This window comes from Corvus kubaryi, unplaced genomic scaffold (assembly GCF_017639235.1).
Source record: "Corvus kubaryi isolate FWS band 111438036 unplaced genomic scaffold, C.kubaryi_AGA036_p1.0 74, whole genome shotgun sequence".
In the NCBI taxonomy this organism is placed as follows: Eukaryota; Metazoa; Chordata; class Aves; order Passeriformes; family Corvidae; genus Corvus; species Corvus kubaryi.
Window position 1 is genome coordinate 17,458,606 of NW_024582061.1, and position 23,234 is coordinate 17,481,839.

A 23,234-nucleotide genomic window follows, 5' to 3' on the forward strand; every position below is an offset into this window, starting at 1 on the left:
CTCCCCGACTGCCTCCCACTTAAAAATAGACTTGTTTACACACTTCGAATGCAGGCGTGTGCCTCCAGCCCCAAGCCTCCTTCCACTTTCCACACATCCAGTGCTGCAGCACTGGGCTTGCTGTGGTGCAGCCTTGGGGGATGAAGAGGATGGGGACCAGGGCATGCAACAGGAGACTGAGATTGAGTAGTGCCTCCGTAATGGCCAAATCTCTCTCGCCACTGGATTTCTCCCTTCTCTTTCGCTTTTGGTATTTTTCCTAGGCATGTGCGTCATGGGCTGTCGCAGAGCAGAAAGGCCCCGGGTAATGTCCCCCTGGTCTGAGTCACCATCCGGCACTGCCAGAAATGTGCAGGCAAGCCAGAGCACAAGGACCAGCTGCCCCACCTTGGTGGTAGGGCAGTGGTGGGTGCCAGCATCCCTATGAGGCCGGCCCTCTTGGGGGTCCTGGGGAGCCATACCCCCTACCTGGGAATGGGGAGGAGTGAAGCCAGGCAAGACTTTGCAGAAGATTGTTCAGGACTGAGTCAGCGCCAGTGCAGAGGCCCCTGAGAGGGGAAAGAGATGCCCCAACAAAATGGGCCATCATAGAGCACTGTGGCCTTACTCTCCTGGAAGTACCCAGCCAGGAAAGGCTCAGCCCCATCCCTGGAACCCCAGCCCTGATTTTGATACAGCAGATAACCCTTTGCAGTGCTGCAGTGTACTGTCAGTGGGGCTGGCCCTGACATCCCACTGGGGTCTTTGGGATGCATGTTGCAGTATGCTGGGCATCCCAAGCACAAGAAGCAAGCTGGGCGGTCCACACAGGACCCCATTGCAGTGCCACATGGAGAGGCTGCCTCTGGAGCCATCTGAAGGTGTCCACCACTGCCCCCACTACTCCCACTCCATCCATGGTCCTCTGGCTACTGGGGGAGAGGACTCTGACCAGTGAGCTCACAAAGCTACTCACCAGTGTTCCATACATGTCCCCTGTGGAGAGGGGACTGTGCCAGGACATGCTTTAAGCAAACAAAGGCACAGAGAGACCCAGCAAAGGGAGGGATGGCTCAGCAGGGTTGCACTGGCAGTCAGGTACAGGCATAGGTTCCCAGAGAATGCAGGACGCTGTCACTCGGGCAGTGATTCAGATGCCCAAAATGTCACGGGATGCCTGTGGAACTGATGTTGAGGTGGAGGAGCTAGCCTGGACAAGGATGTGCCTCAGGGGAGCCAGCAGTTAGTGATCCCACTTACCCCAGGGTCCTTGGGGTGTTGTGAGAGGGAGAGAAAGAGGTCCCCTACCTTTGTCCTCTTCATCTGCCGCCTTCCTCTTTCTTCTCCACTTTCCCACCTTGCAGGCCAGGAAGCCACAGAGTGCAGCCAGAACCAGGATGAGCCCCACCACCACCAGGACCCCAAAGATCAGGAAGGTGCTGGTCAGCGTGGGTGCCAGGGTAGGCTCTGCTGTGGGGCGAGATGCCGGTAGTGTGAGGAGGGGGAGAGCTGAAGCTGGGAAGGAGGGCAGCAGCATTTTTCACTTGGCTGGCTGGCCTGGGCCCTGCGGTAGCAGGGAAGAAGTGTGGCACTTAACTGCTACCCACCCATCACCAGCAACAAAATGTCCCCCTGCTTGATGAGACCCTTATCCTGCTCCCTGCCCCTGGGTGGTAGGAAACGAGAGTTTCTGCTCTTCCCACAGTAACTCCTGGAGCGAGTTGATCCACCCTGGAGAGGATCATCTGACTTCTCCCTATACCATGTTCCTCTTACTGGAACTGGCTGCCCTCTTCCCCTCTGCTTTAGGTGGCAGTGCTTCATCCTCCATTGCCACCTCCATAGCCATCCTCAGGAGAAGGTGCCTTCCACCTGCTCACCCCTGGGGTGCCCCCAGCCTCCTTGGCCCACCACCACCCAGCCCTGAGGAGCTCAAACTGCAGCTGCCCTTGTCCCCTTACTTGTGTTGTCCTTGAACAGCTCGGAGCACTTGATGCACGACTTGGTCAGGGTGTCAAAGCACTCGAAGGAGAGGCAGGAGGGGGCAACGGCAGCTTTTCCTGATGAGGACATGGCAGAGTGGGAGTGAGAGCCCAGCTCTTGCATGGCGTAGCAGTGCTGGGGCCGCTGGAGTGTGAAATCGCAGCGCCCTGGGCCCCGTGGCAGAGGGAGATACAGTCTGTCAAGCTGCGTTGCCTCCCTTGGGGCTCACACTCGCTGTGCGTGGCCTGGGGCGGATCTTCACCAGGGAGGAGGAGAGCAAGCAACCAAGCCCTACCCCTGCCTGCCTTTGCAATGTGCCCTCAAGCTACCCCTCTCCTCCAAAATATGCTCCTGAAATCCCCGCAGCCCCTTGTGTGCCTCAGCCACGCAGCACCTCGTACCCAGTGGTATTGTGTCCCAGGCTGACCTTCTTGATCCTCACTCTTCCCCTGCCCACCTGCATGCTGCCCCCAGCCCAGGCATGTCCCCCAGCCTGCACCCTCCCTTGCTTGCAGTGAAAAGCCTCCTTGGCCTCCTCCAGTGTCAGCAGGAGACTTTCCTGTGCACAGATCTTTACAAGACTCCATCCCAGGGCCACAGATCTGTGGATTTCATCTGCAGATTTCTGCGTTTTTGGATTGGAAACGCAGAAAAGGACCAGAGGAGAAAAGAGTGAAAGGGCACTGATGTTTCCCCTTTTAAAAGCTTCCACTGCCCCCAGGACACATCCTGCCAGTGACTGTTCTGCAAGCAGGCCAACTGCTGTATGTTCTCCACCTCTACTGATGGTGCTTTCCATCACCTTGCTCTCTCCATCTTCTCCGTCACAGACCTAGACCCATGGCTCCTCAGCACCATGTCTCATTCTCCAGGGTTCAGATCTGGTTCTGCTCAGTAAATATGCAGGGCATGGGCAAAGCAGGTCACACTGAGCAAACCTGGTCCCCAAACCATTGGAAGGGACTAAAAAACCCCATTAATAGTCTTAGGTGTTCCTGATCAGGAGCAGGAAGTGTACTTCTCCCATGTCGAGCAGAAAAAATGTTCCACCACAATTACCCACACATCAAAGCTGGATGCTTGAGACCTGAAGAGATGGATTTCAGTGAAGTAGGTGGATCTCTTCAATTCCTACTGGCCAAAAGTCACATCCTCTTTTTCTTCACTCCGTAAGAAAGAAAGGGGCCAGCCACAGTTGTTGGCTGGCTCTCAGTTGAGGGAAGCAACTCTAGTGACCTGCCCTACCCAGGAGATCCCTAATAGGGTTTAACTGATGGAGTCATGTCCTTCCAGCAGCTACAGCATGTGGATTCTTTCTAATGAGGCCTCTGCTGCCCACTGTCCTGCACCAAGGCTGGGAGGGGAGGAAATAAAAATCGAAAGGGTGCTCTGGCTCAAGGTGACAGAGTACCAGGTGATCCTCTGGGCAGCTGAGGTCCTCTGAGACAGGCCTGAGGACTTGGTCCCTGAATATGCCTGCCCCTCTCCAGTGACTGCTGTGCAATCTGAGCCCACAGCCTCCACATTGCACCCTCTGAAGCCCTGAGTGGGATGCAGTCACCAGCTCCCCATGCTAGATCTCAGCCCAAGTGCAGTTTTTCTGTACTCCATGCCCAGCAGGGGAGGAGCTGCCCTACAGCATGTCTCCCTCCCTGCCAGCAGCATTCCCAGAGGGTAGTTTGCATCATAGCAGTGCCAAAGCAGCCCCAACACAGTCTCAGTCCCACCTTAGGCACGGCAGGGCTCCAGGCAAGCCTAAGTCCCAGCCAAAAACCAGTCACTGCCCTCTCAGTTCCACACCTGCCGTGATTTCACTTCCCCTTCCAGCCAGTGTGGCCAGATGCTTGCTCCCTCACCCCTGTACCATGCCAGCAGGAATGGCTGCCAGAGGGCTGTGGGCTGCACTGAGGAGCTGCGAGAGCCCGGCCATCATTCTTGTGCTTGTGGCTCCGTTATTCCCACTCCATCTTAGTCAAAATAAAACTCCCCAATCGAGTGGGGGCATGCCAAGCGCTTCCCTGTCTCAGTGCAGCCCTGAGCCACAAACGGCACAGCCACCTCGGCACCCTCTGCCTCGATGCTTGCCCTGAGCAGGCTGCGCTCGCCCCTGCTCGTATCTCCCAGGGGAATTGTGTCAAACAGTAGGATATCTCTCCATATCCCACTTTAGCTCACCCTCTGCCTCTTGCACACCCCAGATGGGGACCGGGGCTGGGGTGCAGGCATAGGAGTCAGAGAGACAAGTGTCCAGCAGCAGGGCAGCAGAAGCAGCTCCAGGGGATGGAAAGCTGTGATGTAGTGCCATGACCCACAGCAGGAAGAAAAATAAAAGCCAAGGCTCGCTCCAGTCCGCATCTGAGCTGCACAATAGGGAGACCAGGCAAGGAGAGGGAACCTGGAATCCTCACTGTCCCCAGTAGGCAGCTCTCAGAAGTGCAAGTGCAGGGTCTAGGGCTGAGAAAATACATTGTCTTAAGGGTTGGTGGGACTGAAGACATGCATGTAGGCAGAAGATCCCCATAAAACATCCAGTGCTCTGTCAGGATACCTGTCCCCAAACCACCTCCTTGCTCTAAAGGCTTTGCTGTTCCTCTTGCCCTGGGGTGTTTCCACTGGCTTGTCTCCTTTTCCCAAAGGGGTATGCTCCTCCATCATTCCCATTTTTCTCTCCTCTCAAATGCCCCCACTGTACTTCCCCCATGTCGATCATCTCTCAGTGACCCCCAGTCCCTGTTTCTGTGGGTCCCACCATAGGACTGTCACCCTGGCCCTCTTCCTGTCTCTCCTTCCTGCTTCGCTTAAAGTGTGGGGTGGGAAATGGTTCCCAGCATCTGCTGTACCACACTTAAAGATTAACATTGTGAGCCCTCCAGTCAAATATGCACACTGGGGAAAGCCCAAACCAAGTAACTTACACATTGCTTTCACCACGGAGGGTGAGATTTACATTAAAGCTCAGGGGCTGACAGCTCCCATTTCAGTACATGGCAAGAAAACTTTAAGTTCCAAATGCATGGTGGGGAGCCCAGAGATGGCAGCTGTCATGCCCTCTTATAAATAAAGTTCTCCCAAGTCCTGCTACATGGAAGGATGTTGCAGCCTCATTGCTGCCACTGACCTTAACCTATTCCCCCCCATTTTCTCAGCCCTCTTTATCATGCTCTACAGGTCTTCCCTGCCCACTTCCCAGCTTGTCTGCCTCCTCCTGGGCCAAGAAGGTATGTTTGGATTTACACATGGTAATGCTTACTCAAGGAGAAAAACAGTGCTGACTACCCCAGCAGCACTCACACGTGGGCCTGCTCACAAGCACGGCCCGGGTTCTGGGCATCAGCTGTCCCCCTTTTCATCTCCCCCATCTTTGCCTCCCCTACCCTTCATAACTGTGATCGTTTTTGGAATAGCAAAAGTTAAAGCTTGGTAAGTAGTTTGAGCTGTTTGCATCTCAGAGCTGAATACGCTTGATAATCGCACAAATGCATAATTAAAGAGCAGAAAAAATGACTCACTGGATAAGGAAATGCGCTTTTCTTATCTCCTCTGCAGAGAAATGAAAGCCCCAGGAGCCTGGGTCTCTGGCTAAGTCCTTTTATTAAACAAATAAACCAGAAAAGATATCAAATGAGCGATTTAAGAATTATGTCTTCATCCCAGAGTCAGACAGCTCGATTTCCAGTGCGATTTGCTCCCATCCCACACCTGGAGGGATGGCTTTGGCCGAGGTCAGCTCAGATCAGCTGAGATCCCTGGGATGCTTGTGGTGGACAGGCAGTGCTGGTGTTCCAGGAGCGTGGAGGAATTGCAGCGGCCTGCAAGGGCTCGTGCACACATGAGTGACTGAACTTGTGTGAGTGGTTCCTCTGGTGTCAGGGGTAGGTGAAGTGACTCACGCACGCACTTGCAAAACCGTGTGTAGCAGAAAATATCCCCCGAAAGTTCACCTTGTGCTCGTGCACACCGGAAACCCAAAGGCTTGTTGAGCAGAGAAGTTGCGAGGTGTTTACTGAGCAGACCTAGTTACCTCAGGACAAACCTCTGACAGGATGCACCCAATGCCTCGGGAACATCTCGGCACAGCCTGACATCTGCCCCACATTCAGATGGTGCCACTAGAATGCTTTGGTTGGAGCCAGCCCCCAAAGTCCTTTTGGCACCTCATCCCAGCACGCCTTCCCAACACCCCTGAGTGGGCTAGTGGGAAACATTCCCAAAAAGTACCACTATGGCTATTAGGAGCAGGTTTCCCAGAGCTCCAGCATAAACCTCTTCCTCGGAATCCATTGGGACCCTTCTTAAAGCCAGGTGGGCTTAGGGACAAAATCTGGGGGAGATTTTAGGAACAATACGACAAACCAAAGGTTTCAAGAGTTTCACAGTCACTCTAAACCCCAGATCCCTCTGTAGGTACTCTGCTTCCTATCAAGGGGGTTTGTGGCACTGCTCAGCCACCTGCATGGGGTGTTTGGTGTGGGGCAGTGCCCCACCCTGCTGAATGTAATTTGGCTCCTTGCTCCTTGACTATGTGTCCCTGGAGCTGTGCTTGTCCGCAAGGCTAAAGGAAAATGGGCAGGTGTCCTTGGCTCTCTCCGCAAGGGGCCTTGGACCGCTGCAGGGATAATGCTGAACACCCAAATTAGGCTTCTCAGTGGGCTGCCTGTTGAAGAACCATCTGGGGTTACAAAGCAGTGGGTCAACACTTCCTGAGCTCAAACTCCCTCTGCTCATTCCCACTCCCTCACTCATAGAGCCCAAGAGGGACACAGCAGCACAGAGGATATGGGAAAAACCTTCCTTGCCTGATCCAGCCCGGGAGGAGCTGAGCCCTTGATCTCCCCTGGTGGGGAGGAGAGGTGTTTCCAGCCGGTGTGCTGGCTGCTCCTGCTGCTCTGCAGAGCATGGGGAAGGGACTCAGCAAGGCTTGGGTCCCTGGCACTGCTCTGGCTCTTGAAAGCCCCTCTCCCATCATGAGCAACACAGCATTAGCTGAGCCTGGCTCTTCTGCCTGGATGTGAACAAACAGTACACAAACTCCCTGCCCACTCTGCCTGCAGCAGCGATGCTGCCCCCACCCCCATCCTGAGGAGAAGTGGGATCTTATCCTGCCTCCCTTGGGCAACTGGGGGGGAGGGGGGGGGGGGGGCAAGTGTCCCCCTAGTTTGGCCTGTGGCTGTTCATAGGGAGTGTTCGCGTGCCGTGACAGGGCCAGGCAGCACCTCCAGCACTGAAACAGCAACCAGTGGCTGAGAGTGATGTGTTGCCACAGGAAAAACCTCTGAACAGGTGGGTTCAGCCAGATCAGGCATCGCTTACGCCGGGGTGAAAATCTCCCCAGTACTCACAGTGGGAAACCCCACTACTGCACTCTCAAGGCATGAATCTCCAGCAGATGACTCCAGAGCCAAAAATCAAAGCCACACTTGCCCCAGTATCTCTGTAACCTTCTCCAGCTTCCTACAGACCGTTAGGTACCAGCCTGGTGTAAAAAGGCCAGAGTGATTTCATTTGCACAGGCTTGAGTGCAGAATAATGTTATAAATTTCCATGAGTGTATTAAGGATGCGATGTTAGGATTTGGCCTGTGCACCTCCTCTTCTGGCTGGCATCTGGGCTCAATGCCTTGGCCATCCTGCCAAAGCCCAGAGAAGAAACAGGAGTGCAACACACAGAGTAGGGAAGGAGATAAAGGGGAGGATGAGGAGTTGCTGCAGCTGCAGAGCTGAGGAGGTGGAGAGTGACTGCCAGCAGCCCTGTGCCATATTCACCACCCCTGCGGATGAACTCCAAGGAACCTGCGGGCAATGTCCATTGATTCCCTTTCAAGGGGAGAGCCCTCCCCACAGCTCGCAGGGGTTCCCTCTGTAACAGCCACACCAACTTCTGAGCCTTTGGGGCCTCAAAGGCTCTAGCTGGAAGAAGGATGAGTTGCTTTGGCACAGGCTGTCACAAGAAGGGAGATGCTGTGGGGAGCAAAGAGTTCTGCCAAGGTAGGCGGATATAATCCCCCCTCCCAAGATTCCCTCCCCATTTCCTATCTCAGTGTAAGCACCTATATGGGAGGTGTTGCCTGCATTTTGCCACAGTCCACAGGGAAGGCTGCCTGTCTACCCCCATGAAAGATCTCCTGGCCAGCACAGGTCCCTTTCCCTTCCACACTGCACCCCCAGCACTGCAGAGGGCTGGACCACCAGAGGATGCAGGCAGGCTTCCAAGGGGCTGTGCAGCAATGTAGCATTTCCCATCACCCAACCTAAAAATGCACATTAGAGGCTGAGGGCAGGAATAGCTTTCTACCCCCTAATAATCTTGTCTCTAAGCTAGATAACTAGGACTTCAAATCCCTGGTGATAATCACAGCCACCATGCCTGCAAGCTCTCCCCCAGACCATTCATCTGGCTTGATGATGCTTTAAAGAGACATCTAATGAGGATAATCTGATTCAAATCCCCTCCTGCTTTTGGGCAGCAGAGCAATTCAGGCCCCCTCAAACTCCTTCTTCCTCCATGACTCTCTTTATTTCCCCTTCTTATATGAATCACTGTGGGGTTTCCTTTGCTTTTTGCATTACTATTTTAAATCTTTGATATGACCCCTGCAATCAAGATTCAGTCCCTTTAGAACCTAGTTAACATGAAATCAGACTCAGTTTTACTCATAGCCTTATAATAGGATGCTGGCCGCTGCTTCAGCTCTCACTTTGGGTGCAGGGAACATTGCAGCCTGCTTAAAAAATTCCCTCTTTACCTGATTCAATCAGAACCACTTACAGGAGATCCACACACACATTTCAAGCTTGGCAAGAGAGTCAAGCTTTGGGAAGTGGGGAAGATCTCAATCACACTCAGCTTTCAGTGCAGAGCAGATGGCGAACATTCCGACTATATAATTTATAGCACAACATCACTATGTATTAGTCCCATACAGTGGCTGAGCTCAGCCAAACCACAGCTCATGCACACTCGGGGGATTCTCACAGGTGATGCTCCACATGCAACCTGGGTAAGACCCAGGTTTTGAAGAAAGCACACACTTTATGTTTCATCTCCTTTATAACACAGAGCAGAAGATGCAGTGCAGAAGCCCTCGTCCCAGAGGGTTTTCCTCTTCCCCCTGGACTGGGCAAACAATTCCCAGCCTGCAAACTTGTGTTTGAAGTAGGTCTGTATTACACAACATCTGCGTGCAAGCAGCTCCCCTTCCCTTCTCTGCGAGCAGCTCACGCAGCAGAATGATGGATGCCAGGGCAGCCCAAGGCCAGGTGTTGGGGTTTGTTTGCACTTCTTCAGGGCTGCCATACCATGCTGGCACAGCCTGGCATGCAGCATGCTGGGGGTCACGATGCCCAAGAGGGACATGCACCACCACCACCAGCTCAATTTCAGCAGTGCCTAAGCCTCCCTGCCATGCCTTTCACCCAGACACATACACAGGGGTGCAGTGAAGGACCTGTAGGTCAGGAGGCAGAGTTGCTCAGGATGGCCAATTTGGGTTGTAATGAAGAGAAAAGGTAAAAAGGCAACATCAGGTAGTAAAAACACTCCCTCCAGAGCAAGGTGATGGCAGCTCCAGCCTTGTCTCTAAGGTTGCAGAGTTTTCAAACCCCTGCATGGCTAAAAAAAGTCCTGGAGATAAATGTGCAAGATCAAGCCTTTACAGGTACCTGGTGTGCAGGCACAGAGTGACACTGTGCTATCCCAGGGCTTCCCCAGCTCCAATGCCTTTGATCCTCTGCTGTTCAGCATAACAGCACGAGGCACTGAGTCACCCCTCAGTCCCACAGGGGAATGAGGATTAATTAGTTGATTCTGGCACGTGTCTTCTTTAAAGAGAGATGCTCCACCACCACATGAGCCAGAGGTTGTTACTGAGCTGAGGCAAATGCAGCCCTGGCTTCACATCTGTGATCTCTGGAAGAGCGAGAAAAACAAACAGCAGTGGAGGAAAAAAAATTGAATGTTCACACTGGGGTGATGCCAATGCTGCTGTCAAAACTAGGAGAGTGGCCAGCACAGAGGTTCAGGAGAGCTTTGAGCTGACCAGTGCAGACAATGATAGTGCCTCAAGGACTGCCAGCCCTCAACAAACACCCAAGTGTTTCAACAATCAGAGCACAGGGCAGGAGCAAAGCAGGCTCAGTTGCAGCATGGCACTGTCACCTTGTCACTGTATGGTGTGCACATAGCGGGACTGGAGAGCTTTCATGGGAAGATAGAAACACGGTACTCCATAGTGACAGAAAATGGGGAAAGCCTCCTTAGCTTGTTGAATGCTAGCTGGGCTTTTTAGGTTTTTCCAGCATGCCTGAGCACAGGTGCTTCAGCTGGCCCTAGTGATGCCATGAAGATTTTTTGCCTTTTCTGTTATACCCCTGTTATACTTTTTACAACTTCTGTATTCTTTTTGCCTACATTCTTGGACTTGTTTGTCAAGCTGAGAGACTAAACATTTTAGAAGCTTCGTGGGTAGAGGATAGCGTGCCCCAGATCCCAAGGTCCTCTCCAGAACACATTCTGTAAACTGAGATAGAACCATCCAGGGGAAGATTCCTTGGGGGGGGCTCCTTCAAGCCTCTCATTGGGGAATTCTTGATAGATATGCTAATTAGTAAGACCTATAATGTTAGATCTTTTGGGGGTGTGCATTGAGGTGTGCATTTCGGTGCATTCCACCTGGACGTAGTGCACCTAAGGATCCTTAAAATAAATACCAAGGTAAAATCCCTTTTTCCCTTCTAACCGTGTTTGACTCTTGATTTTAAGACCAAGAAAAGGCATCACTGGCACAGCTTGTTGTAGTGCCGAGAGGGTGTTGGGATCCAGAGGCTAGAGCAGACCCTGCACACCAGGGCCACGTTTCCCAAGGGGAGGTGTTCTCTCTCATTGTTTTTGTCCTTGCCCCATCTCGGTGCTCCTTCCCGTGACGCACAGAGCCCTCGGGGCTCTCGTACCCAGCCCGCAGCTGCACCTGGGCCGGCGGCGAGGAGGCTGCCTGCACTTATGTAAAACATGGGCTCTCTGTCACACCCCGCTGACTTCCCTCGGCAAAGGAGGCAGCGTGGCGGGGCACACGGGCACGGTGTCTTTCCTGGCTCCTCTCAAAATGCCCCAGCACACGGCAAGCTCCAGGGGGATGAGGGATGTGACATCGCGGCACGTGGCAGCTCTTGCAGAAGGAGCCTGTGGCAAAGGAAACGTGGCCCAGCACGGGCCGGGAGCCCATGCTACTCAGCTGCCAAGGAGTCTGAGCAAGTCACGTCACTCCAGAGTCCCCTGTGCCCGACCTCTCTCTCGCACCGGTTCTTCACAGCCAAGACAGCCCCTCCTGCACAGAGCTGACCCGAGGGGATGCCTTCCTGCCTAGTATCGCCGTGCTGTATTAATATTTAACAGTGGGGAACAGATCCAGAGCCTTTGATTTCCCCACTGGCCAATTCAAGGATAATTGAACTGTGCAGGGAATTTCAGCATTTCAGAGGGTGGTTTCGTTCCAGTTCACACCAAAACCTAACCATGCCGCAATGCCTTACGAGAAGGATTGCAGCCCAGTTTCGAGCAGCCTCCCTGCAGTGGAGTCAGGCATGTAAGCAGCACAAAACCAGCTCATCTCAGCCGGCAGGTAGCACCAAACCTTCCCCCAAAGAACCTAGGTAAAAGTCAAATTCTGCTAAGGAGGAAAAAATGGTTTCTTCTGAATGTTTCCATTCAGCCCCAGATTTGTGACCCCAAAGGTCAATTTGCCCTCATTACACCCCCCCCACCCCCAGTGGGGGCAGCTCCTGCTGTAGAGGCAGAGCAAGTGAGGCACAGTGGATTTTCAAACACGTGCCCAGGGTCATGAAAGAAATCAGCCACAGAGGTGAAACGAATCCAGTGTTTCTGGCTCCTGCCTCTAGACTGTGCCAGCTATTGCTTTCTCTTGCATATAAATCACTTTTCCCCACCAGTGACGGACAGCTGGCCACTGAATGGAAAGTGGCAGTTGTTCAGCAGCCCACAGCAACCCTGCACACCAGCTTAGGGTGGGAAGTGGAGAACACTCAGAGTGCAGAGGAGACTGCCAGAGGATCTGGGCCAGCTGAATGAAAAGAGAGCATCTGGAAACCAGCCAGTGCTCCTGCAAAATCAAGACAAGTTAAAAACCCCACAGGAGGAAGCCTCTCCCTTGCTTTTGGCAGCAGAGCAGAGCTGACCTCTGCCACAGCTCTGCCAGTCAGCTCCAGGCAGCAAAGCAGGAGTCCCTTCTTGTCCACCACTGCTGTGAACAGTGGTCGTGATGAGAGCAACCAAGTAGCTCTTACAGCTTGACCACAGCTGCTAAGCACCGCTACTGACCTAAGCCAGCCACTCCCTTCAAGTGACAGGTCTTGGCAAGCAAAGACGTCCAGTTTTAACCATTCCCCAAAGCAAATATTAGAGATGGCCTTGAACCCAAACCTCTACCACCAGTTTCAAGGTTTGGAAGGGACCCAGGGCTGGATTTATCTCTGATCTTTGTTCCAGGAACAGGGAGATCTTTTACTATGTGTGCCATATCAGTACACAGACTTTCTCTCCCACTTGTACAGACTGAGCATATCATGTTTTATCATGCTTAAAAGTTGGTCTGATTTAACTGCTGGTGCAGCAGTCAGTCTTAGAAAACCTGGCACAGCAGAAAGCTGTAATCCCACCAGGTAATGCCAACCAAGCCAATTTGTGCCAAAATCTCTCACAGATCACCTCTGTGAGCTGTTCGGCTAGCAGGCTGAGGATGCAAAATCTTCTTCAAGGGACTGGATTGAAAATGAAATCCTGTGGGTCAACCTGCCATAGCAGAAGAGACCATATTACAACCTCATTTACTTCCATCCCCCAAAAAAGTACTGTGAGACCAAAACTTACACCAGTGCAACTGGTATGAGCTCTTCTATACTAATTAAACCACATTATACAACTTTTGCTGACATAACTGACAAACAAACACATCCACAAACTGAAACAGTCAAACCAGCAATGCTCACGGGTACTTTCACCACAGAGAGGGGGATTTCTCTTTGAAAATCTCCACAGGGATAGGGAACTGAGGCAAGAGAAAAAAAGAGAAAGCAAGTAACTCCAAAATGTTTCTGTTCATTTAGATTTCAGTCAGCTTGGCAAGCTCTTTCGTGATGTTTGAACACAACAGAACCTGAGTCACTAGCCTTAATTTGGCTTCAGGCCTTCCATGCCTCTGATCCCAATCCAAGTACTACTTTCACAAGACCTTTATTGAACATTAGCCCTGGCTACTCCATCCAGATGAAAGATATCCTCAGCTGCCTTGTCTCCTCTGGTAGTAAGGGCAGTGTTATGGCCTGTCTAAACTAATAGCTGACAGCTCCGAGAGGTATTTACGTAGTTGAAGATGTAGCTTTATATGTGTCCCAACTACTTTGGGTAGTAAAACATGATGGACCTGAGACAGAGTGTCATATTCTTAGATACGCTCCACTTCCCCTGCCAGTTCTAGTAAATACTTTCTCCTAAGAGTAAGAAAAATATTTGCCCCAAGGTGAAGCAAGATGCTGCTCTTAAGGAACTAGATTTTATTTCGTACCAGATGAGATTCAGCCACCTGTAGGAAAAAACAGCATCTTTCTTCTTTGAAAGTAGTAGAAGGGAAGAAATACCACATCCGAAACATAACAGTGGAAAAAAACCCTGCTTGAAGGTGCAGGAATGGACAGTAGCACATGTGGGTTACTCCAAAGCATTCTGGGTGGACCAAAAAAATATTTCATTTTCACTACTTAAAAAAGCACAGTGAAATTACTCTTGAAGCCAAAGGGATTTTACCTGAGTCCAATAGTTATTAGAGTCAAGTGGAGAGCAACCTAGGAGATGGAAAAATCTCCTTGGCTTACAGCAGTTGCAGAGGACACAAAAGAGTGGCTCATTTTATGCCACTTCCCTTCCTTTCCTCCCACAGACTGCACCTGCACATCGAGAGCAAATCGAAACCAGCCTATTCTAAACTATGGTCTCCTTTATTCTGAGGGACTCAAAGCAAGGGCAAGGCTGAGACAGCATAACCAACACAAAAACTTGTTTCTCAGCATGATTGCCCCTCTCTGGTGGCCAACTCCTGGTTAGTACCTTCAGGATCACAAAGCTAGCTGAAAGTAGGGCATGCCCATTAAGCTTCCAATCCTCCTTATACAGCCACGACAGTTTGCACATGTCTTTCTCCTTTGGGTTTTAGCCAGAGTCCAGCCCTTTTGGGCATCATAACACAGCTGAATGGTTTAGCTCCTTTTGTTTCAGCTGACAAATACCCTATCCCTCCCCCACCAGCAACAATACAACTGGAGCTGGGATTTGTGTGTCCTCTGAGCAAGGATACAGGCTTTGTGCCTTGCTGAGCTGTCTTTGCAAGGACTGCCAACACTCACAGCTGATTAAGCCTGCAGTGCTGCTTTCTGCTTTTCCTGCTCACAGACAGATGTCAGAAACAAGCTAAACGAAACAGTGCACACAGCTAGAGCTCTGCACTTAGGAACATTAAAGCAGACTATTAGGGATTAAATAAATTAAACCAGAGGGGAGCTTAACACATTCTCTCTAGGCTTCATTTCAACCTGGCATGCAATTTTGGGTAAGAAATATCTCAGCGTTTCAAAAAGCACTGTATTCTGGCAGGTGGCTCAACTCAATGAATAGAAAGGGCTGTATTTGAAAAGCTTTTGCCACCACCACGTGGTTGAAGCCACGAGTGCAGCACAACAACTAACTGGGAGTTCGAGCTGCCAGCAAGGACCGGCCTGGCTGCCAGGGCAAGCGTTCGCAGGTTTCAGAGGCTGTGCCACATACCTAATAAAGAGCATACAACTATTACATATTATTTATTTTATTAAATTAGAACTCTCAAACCCTAGTGCCTTGCAGCAACCACAAGGCACAACCTACTGCCGGTCAGAAGCTGTTAGTAAAGGGATTATACACAGCATATGCCAAACCTGCAGAGACAACCTGTTTTCTATGTGCTGCTGTGGTCTGCTCTGCTGGGTTTCACCTCTGGTCAGCCCCAGAGGCTGGGTTACTGGGGCTGTTGTGGGTTTGATGGGTGGAGTCCTTTTCTTCAAAGATCTAAAAGAAAGCTAAAGTGCTAGATTGAGTATCTTCTTTAGTCCCTTCCTTTCCAATTAGGCACCAGTCCTTTGCTGGGCAGATGCTCACACAGCTGGATCATTAACTGTCAAGTGCAGTCTATCTAGAAGCAGCACGACAGCCTTCCTTCCCCGTTCTTCTCTTGGTGGACAGACAAAACCTGGCAGCAAGGTTTCACATTAGACTAAGGTGCTGCATTTCAACTGAAGGAAAGCAGGAGCCTGCTGCCTCTTCTCTGGTACTTTGGAGATAGTAGCCTGGTTCTTCTAATAGTCTCTCAGAAAAATATGTAGCTCCTGGCCACTGGCCAAGTGGAAAAAACTCAAACTCGATCATGAAGTGGGATTCAGATGTAATAATGGATAGGAATCCCCAATTCAAACTGCCCTCCCTATCTGTTATCCACTGAATAGGAATCAAACTTTTCTTGAGAGGTAAGCAACTAGGAACAGTTCTGGATGAGTGGTCATGACAAGTCACAAAAAAAAGCTTCCCAATGTGATGCCAACTGCAGGAGCTTGAATGCCTGAAGTGAAAAAAACCTGATGAATGTGGCTGAAGTATCACAATGAGAAGCTAATCATCATCACAGCTCCTCATCAGTGAGACAAAGGACAAGGCAGAAACTCCCGGTATTTGACCAGCACAGATCTGTAACATTCGGAGAAGTCGTTGAGCAGTAGCAACTCGAATCCCTTCCAACTGGAAACAAAATGGAGAAATTATTTAATCAATAGAAAAGAAGAAAAGCAATGCTAAGCTTTGATAAAAGAAAGAACCAGAGCAGGCATCAAGTGACTAGCTACAGAAAACCCCAAACAGGCCCATTTACTTCCCTAATGTTAAGGAAGGTAACAGCATTGCCAGCTGGAAGCCCTGAAGGGCTTGCCAAACACACGGATTCTACCTCCTGGTAGGGAAGCAGTCTCTGAGGATGCAGTGATGAGTACACAGAAAAGTGAAGTGTGCTACTGCTGAATGCCAAACTCTCCCTCCAGCTTTTCTGACCAAGCAGGAAATTGGAAAGAGTGGCATATCAGAGGGTCTGTGAAGCCACAAAGTTGAGCTGACACGAAACATTACATGGGCAAGGGAGTCACATGGCAAATAACAGCTCAGGGGCTCCCGGAAAGAGAAAGTGCAGCAAGGAACAAGTGTACCAAGGCTCTGCATATCAGAGATGTTTTTTGTCAGCTTAAGCTTGGCTTCATGAGGTTTTGAAGTAGCACAGGAAGGAGCAGGTTACTAGAAGACTCATTTTAAGGATGACCAGACTCCCGTATCTCTATGGTTCTTGTAGACAGAGTCTGGTCTCTGATAGTTATGAAAGACAGTAGCATATGTATTTATTGTTACATGTATTTATTGCTAATATAATGACATTTCTAAGGATCAGAGTAGTGGAATTCAGAAATCCCTTGAGATGTCAAATAAGCACCTTACCTCCAGCTCACAGAAGATCATAGGACTGCAGTAGGTTTCTCCCAATTTACAGACAGCACTGGTCTCAATGCTGCAAGCATTCACCCTGCCAACTAAAAAAAAGTTTTCCCACATTACAAGCCCCATAATCAGCAATCAGTGAAGAAAAATAGGAAATTCCACATCCACAAAGTGATCCAGAGCTAATTTTGAGAGCATGAAAGAAGATAAGGCAACAGGGAGCAGTGCAAACAGAATGGTACAAGATTTGAAATGGAATTAGCACAGAAGTCTTTCATAATACTAACAGGAGGAACAGTATTATCACATCACTCTTCATGTAACATTAACATTGTGCATAAGCAATCAGCACACCATCAGCAGGGGCAGAGTCTTCCACTCACTTACCAAAAATCCTCCTGGCTCATATGGTATCACAGAGTGGTCTGGTCTCCAAGGAATTCACTTCATCAAGAGAGCCATAGCATAAGACAATGCTAAGACTCCTTGTCTACCTCAGAATTAGGCTTCCTGACCCCCAAACTCCAGGGACACAGCACCTATGTTCCAACACCGAGCAGTACAGTCTGGCCTCTCCAGTTCCTCAGAGCTGAAGCAGGGAGGGTACACAGGAAAGCACTGGCAGACAGAAGGATTAGAGGCACAACAGGGCCAGACAGCACACAGCAGGGATACCAGTTTCATACTAAAACTATACTTCATAGTTTTGTAGCTCATCCATTTAATTCACTTTATTACCACAGTATCATATGCTTCTCACTGCTCATTAAGATATTAATTAAGAGCAGATAGAACAGACTTCTAGGGTGCCACACACAAAAAAAAACATTAAAAAATCAATAACACAAATCATATTCAGAGATTAGGGACAGAGAAGAGAGTGACTGGCAAAAACAAAAAGGACAGAGCAAGTGAGCATGAGAGAAGAGAACCGTGTTTTATCTAGGAAAACAATAAAAAAAAGCAGAGGAGTTCAGAAATAATTCAAACAAAGTTTCAACAAAGCCACTGGTTTCCTTTAGTTTGTTTCAAGTTAAGTCAGCACCCTGTTTTAAGAAAACCAACAGTGAGTTGTGCTGCTTTAAGAGGAGGAAGAGGCGCCATACGTACCCCCAGTGACAAGAAAGCACACTTTCCCCAGGAAGAAGCTGGCATCCACATGAGCTAGGGAAGCTTCGACATTCTTCAAGCTGTCAGAAAAGTACAAACAAGCCAGTTGGACAGGAAGGTTAAATCAGTGCAGCATAAGGACAACAGGAATAATTTTCAGAAGCACAATTAGAAAACCAATGATGTTAACATCTGCTGATTTGTGAGCTCGCAGAGTTCTGCTTTATGCTAAAAGCATGACATCAGAGACCTCTGTAATACCCACAGCTGTTTAATAACCCATAACATATCCTTTCTACTCAAGACTCAACAGTTTGAGTTAGTTTGAACAGTGTCCTCCATGATTTACAGACACTAAGCATCTGAATTCATTAATATCCAATGAAACTTCAGCACCACTTCGGCTCTTTCAGGAAGCGCTTGCCCACACATTTCTGCAGCACCATCTGTGCTGTAAGTATGCAGCTGGGCCTGTCATTTTTGGTAAATGAGAGCCCAGGATCATCAGTCACAAGTTAAGTAAGTAATAAAATGCTGACTTCTGTGCCTTAGCAAGTCTTTACTTGTGGCCTGGGGAAACAAGTATAATTTCTACAACAACGAGCACAAGGTGACAGAAGAGGGATCAATCCCTGCAGACTTTTCTCTTTTGCCTAGAGATATCCATAGTGCTGGTCCCACTTGACCAGGAGTTCAGTGAACTGAGGACACAGACACAGCAACTTGCTGGTTATTGGGCAGCACTGCCCAGTGCACATCAGACTTTTACATGTTACAGAACTTCACAGCACCACCAGCACTTCCATCTCATTCTACAGACAGCATCTTTCCAAAGCTCAGTTCATATCGTCACACATCTGGATCCAGAAATAAATTCTGTCTTCTCTGCTACGGCAACTTAGCACACAACAGGCATGTTATTGGACAGAGCAGTTCAGTCCTAATCCACTGCTGGAGGCCAGAAAGCCACGGTATATATTACAGAGTTCTTCCACCACAGCAAGTCTTGGGTTTGAAACCCACTACTCAGCAATTCCAATACAGTAAAAATGTAGATTTAGACATCAAACCAAAAAGAATATTAGTCCCCCATCTCATTTTTTTGCCCTTTTTACCTGTATTTGCTCTTGATGTCAATCATAAACACAATCAGATCTATCCTGGGTCGAAGATGATCCCCCTCTGAAGGTAAAGGGAGGGATGTAGCAAGGTGACTGAAAGATAACAAAATTGCCAGTTTAACCAAATAGCTTGGCAAGACAGTATCCACTCACCCATAATCACATAACCATTGCAGTTTGCCATGTAGCAAGTTACCAGGAAGCCTGCTAATTACTGAATACGTGGGCACTGAAGAGACACTGTGATTGTTTAAGTGGTACTCTCATACCTCAGGCCCACTCACAGTTGCTGACAGCCACAATGGTAATTGCTAGACAAGGCTGGTTATAATGGGACACTTATTAGAGCATAACAAGGCCCACAGAAACATTTTCTCTGTGCAGATCTGTATGGCAAGTAATTTCATTTAATTGTTACAAAGAGTCCTTTTTAACAAAGTGAACCCCAATGCTTTACGGGCATATTTTGCTGCCAAGTTTCAGTTAAAATCAGTGCTTTTCTGTCACATTCCAGAGATACTGCTCACATAGGAGCGGCGGCCTTTCCAGGTACAGAAAAACCTTAAACCACAAATTTGTCACTAGTACAGCAAAAAGAGCTTCTATTATATCATTACCCTCCTTTTTAACCCTTTCACTAAGTCAGGAGCTACCAGGTTAATTTAGGTGTCTTTCTACACAGTACCACCACTGCTAATAGAGCTGTTGGAAGAAATACAAGGGTGGGGACTTTTTGTGTCTCTTCCCACTAAAAAAGCCAAACAACCACAACCAACTAACAACAACAAAAAACAAACAAGCAAACCAACCAACCAAAAACTCAACAAAAAAAAGGTTTCAGCAGTAGATAACTGGATCTTCCACAGGGAAGAACATTATCAGCACCTCATTTTTGGAAGATCACCTTAATTTAAACTGGACAAACAAAAATCCCAGAAGTTCAGTCACTCTCACAATCCACTTCCTCTCTGGAAGACAAGGAAGAAACACTGATTCTGATCTTCTTGGGGAATATTACTTCTAGTAAGTCAGTCTCAAGGACTTAACAGTTTTCTCCAGCAGCCACAGACCATGGTACACATTCCCTTCTATTAATCCTATGTAGTTTGTAGTTTTGTTTACTAGTCTCCAAATAAAGGTGTTTTGTTTCTTACATTTAAGGAAGGTAGGATTTAACGAAAACATTCTGAAACTAACACGAGAGATGAGCAAAGTGAGCTTGAAAGACACACTGCAACACAACCAAGCTTATTAATTTAAGGTGAAATTTAGGGAGACTCTTTGATGAAGGTATCAGATCTCATTGTCTGAGGGAAAGAAAAAAGCAACCCAAAAAAGCACTGCATTATTTGGAATTCTGCTATATTTAAACCAACATGACTAGATGATGTCAGCAGCCTCCAGATATGCACTGCAGAAACCTTCCCCCCCCCCCCCCACGGCAGTAGGAGGCGCAAAAAACCCCAAGCCCTGTAATTCTTTGCCCAACAGCTGTACCTGACAGGTAGACCTGTCAGACAAGATACCATATTTCTTTGTAACGTGTACAATCCCAAAGTAATACAGTGGGGAAAAAACCCACTGACTTTGCTTTCCTAGCAATATTAACACAGGGATGTATCTTGCTCTGTAGCATGACCACACGATGCTGTGCCTCTGGGCAGTTACCCAGCTGTAGTACCAGCAGCCATCTAGTTATGGCACTCCACAGCTCAGCAGAGGCTGCAGGTTTCACATAGAAAATTGGGCAATTCATTTACTATTAGTTAGCACAGACATCCAAGATGCCATAATCAGAGCAGTACAGTCACCCTAATTAGCCAGCAGAACATTAGCTCGGGTTGCTTTTACCGCATAGCCATGGATTACAGCAGCGAAATAACACAAACACCTTCTGAAGAGCTGACTAAACTCATTTGGTCTTGGCAAGAGAGCTGTCAAGGACATTTTATCATAAAAAGTTAGTTAATCAAGCTTTTAAGACAGGACATGTCATGCAGCTAAAGCTGAAATTCCAAGTGCATCTTAATAGCTTGAGGAGGAAAAGCACGTGTGCGCATACAAACCAGAAAACAGCTACAGAGAACATCAAAAGCAATGGACATCTTTTAGAAACACTTGTTCGGTTGCAAGTACTTGCAAGCATTGTACTTGTCCTATTTTGTCCAAGGATGTTTAATTTCTGTATGTGTCTGTGTCTCAGGTGGGGGAGAAAAAATGTGTTGCTCTCGTACCTTTCCAATTTAGTAATCAAACATCTGTGCAACATGCAAAAGGCAATGGTATGTGCATGGTGAACACGGACGTGGGAAATGCTCCCCCCTCCCCCGTTTCCAAGCATGCCCAAACTGCCTGCCCTGAAGACAGAGGGGTTTGCCCGCTGCAGATGGGCAGTGGTGCTCTCTAGCGTTCGCAAGAGCGAAGTCTCTCTCTGAACCGTGTGCTCTACAGCTCCGACTCCCGCCACGGGGATGGAACCTGCATTTTTAACCAATTTCGGTGCTTCAGGAATCCGAAGCAGAAGCTTTCCGTGAATTCGCGTCACAGCCGCTGTTCTGGTTTGCACCTCTTGGACCAGGTGGCAGCGGGCTCCGTACGGGCCCGGGGCCGCAGGCGGCGCATGCCGCTCCCCACCACTCACATGCTGATGCTGAAGTCCTTCTTCTCCTGGAGGATCGCCTCCGCCAGCTTCTGCTGGAGCGCCTCATCCGAGCCAACCAGCTGCGGGCAGAGGCGAGAGCGGGGTGAGCCGCAGCCCCCGCCCGCCGGACGCGTGCACAGCGCGGCCGGACAGCCAAGCCCTGCGCGGGGCGGGGCGGGGCGCGCAGGGCAAGGCCCGAGGCGGCGGAGGGTACGGGACAGGCGGGCGCCCGCAGCGGGGCCGGGCCCAGGGAAAAGGAAGGAGAAGGGACAGCGGGGCCGGGCTCCGGAGCGGCGCCACCGCCGGACCTACCAGGAGGACGGCGGAGTTGAGCATCGGGAGCTTGTCGAAGGGCCGCAGCACCGCCATCCCCGCGGGAAACAGCCCCAGCCGCCCGCCGGAATTCAAACGGCGGCCGCGCTCCGCCTTGCGCCGGCGTCGGGGGCGGGGCCTGCGGGGCGGGGCGGGGCTGGCGGCGCGCGCGGCTCCCGGCGGGCGGCAGGGGGCGCTGCGGGCCGGCGGCGATCGCTTCACGGGCTATCCCGGCCTGGCAGGGACTCGCTGGGATCCTCGCGTCCAGCTCCTGGCCCTGCACGGGAGTCACACACCACGTGCCCCTGGAGCCCCAAGAGTCACACCATGTGCCTGACAGCGTCGTCCAAACGCCTCTTGAATTGTCAGGCTTGGTGCTGGTGCTGTTACCACTCCCCTAGGGAGCCTGTCGCAGTGCCTGCCACCCTCTGGGTGAAGAAACTTTTGCTAGTATTCAGTATAATATTTAGTATTCAACCTAAATCTCCCCTGACACAGCTTCAGGCCATTGCCACGGGTCCTTTCGCTGGCTGCCAGAGAGATCAGTGCCTGCCCCTCCACTTTAGCTCACGAGGAAGTTGTGGACTGCAGTGATGCAGGGGCACAGTGCAGGGGATCCCTCTGAGCATTCAGGTGCCACGCTGCATGACAGACCACCAAGGACGGCCAATCACCATAAAACCCTGCAAAGCAGCACTATTCCTGTGGCATCCGGATGTCCCAGCCATCAGCTGTGCCTGGGGCACCCCCAGGCAATTCTGGAGGGATGCTGAGGGGAGGACACTGGCCTTGCCTTGGCTGTCCAGGGGGATCATGAACAGCCTTTAGCTTCTGAGAAGCAAAGCCCTTATTTCCAGGGCTGTGCTGCCCCCTGGCCCTTGCCATGAGCCGTTGCGCGCTTGTTTACTCAAGACTGAGCAACAGCAAAGGCTCCAGTGAAATTCCACTGCCTCTTTACATTGCAGTTTATAATGTGAACTAATACATAGAATCATAGAATAGTTAGGTTGAAAAGACCTCTAAGATCGAGTCCAACCATTAACCCAAGACTGCCATGTTCAAAACAACCACGTCCCCATGTGCCACACCTTTTCAAACACTTCAGAGATGGTGACTCCAAAACACTCTTGGGCAGCCTGTTTCACTTCCCGACCACCCTTTCAGTGAAGAAATGTTTACTAATATCCAATTGAAACATCCCCTGGAGCAACTTGAGGCTGTTTCCTCTAATCCTACTGCTTGTTACCTGGGAATAGAGACCAACCCCCACCTGGCTGCAGCCTCCTTTCAGAGAGTTAGTAGAGAGCGAAAAGGTCTCCCCTGAGCCTTGTTTTCTCCAGGCTGAACAACCCCAGCTCCCTCAGCTGCTCCTCATAACACTTGTGCTCTGGATACTTCACCAGCTCCTTCTCTGCCCTTCTATGGACATGCTCCGATGTCTTTCCTGTAGTGAGGGTCCCAAAACTGAACACAGGATTCAAGGTGTGGCCTCACCAGTACTAAATATGAGGGGAGAATGTTAA

The 23,234-nt window shown here is 50.0% G+C and overlaps 2 protein-coding genes and 1 long non-coding RNA gene across 4 annotated transcripts in view; 1 reads left to right on the plus strand and 2 right to left on the minus strand.

The window, feature by feature from the left end:
- LOC121675556 (tumor necrosis factor receptor superfamily member 13C-like) overlaps positions 1 to 2,170 on the minus strand; it is a 5,290-nt gene extending 3,120 nt beyond the window's left edge. Inside the window, exons 1-2 of one of the 2 annotated variants that reach the window (XM_042051118.1) lie at positions 1,941 to 2,170; positions 1,288 to 1,446 (exon numbers count right to left, since the gene is read on the minus strand). In XM_042051118.1, the coding sequence (XP_041907052.1) occupies positions 1,288 to 1,446; positions 1,941 to 2,085 (304 nt within the window). In that variant the 5' untranslated portion in view covers positions 2,086 to 2,170. Of the gene's footprint in view, positions 1 to 1,287; positions 1,450 to 1,940 lie in introns of both variants that reach the window. The other variant, XM_042051117.1, reaches the window with a different exon arrangement.
- The window catches only part of LOC121675558, a 27,671-nt gene extending 12,459 nt beyond the window's left edge, over positions 1 to 15,212 (plus strand). The window contains exon 3 of the long non-coding RNA XR_006020115.1: positions 15,131 to 15,212. This is a non-coding gene — a long non-coding RNA (uncharacterized LOC121675558). The remainder of the gene's footprint in view (positions 1 to 15,130) is intronic.
- CENPM (centromere protein M) lies at positions 14,809 to 21,822 on the minus strand. The gene is made up of 6 exons (XM_042051119.1): positions 21,712 to 21,822; positions 21,400 to 21,479; positions 18,753 to 18,851; positions 17,638 to 17,717; positions 16,528 to 16,619; positions 14,809 to 15,786 (listed from the first exon to the last, which is right to left on the minus strand). Exons 1-6 carry the CDS (start codon positions 21,766 to 21,768, stop codon positions 15,661 to 15,663), a joined length of 534 nt encoding a protein of 177 aa, XP_041907053.1. The 5' UTR covers positions 21,769 to 21,822; the 3' UTR covers positions 14,809 to 15,660.
- Between the last annotated feature and the right edge of the window lie 1,412 nt (positions 21,823 to 23,234).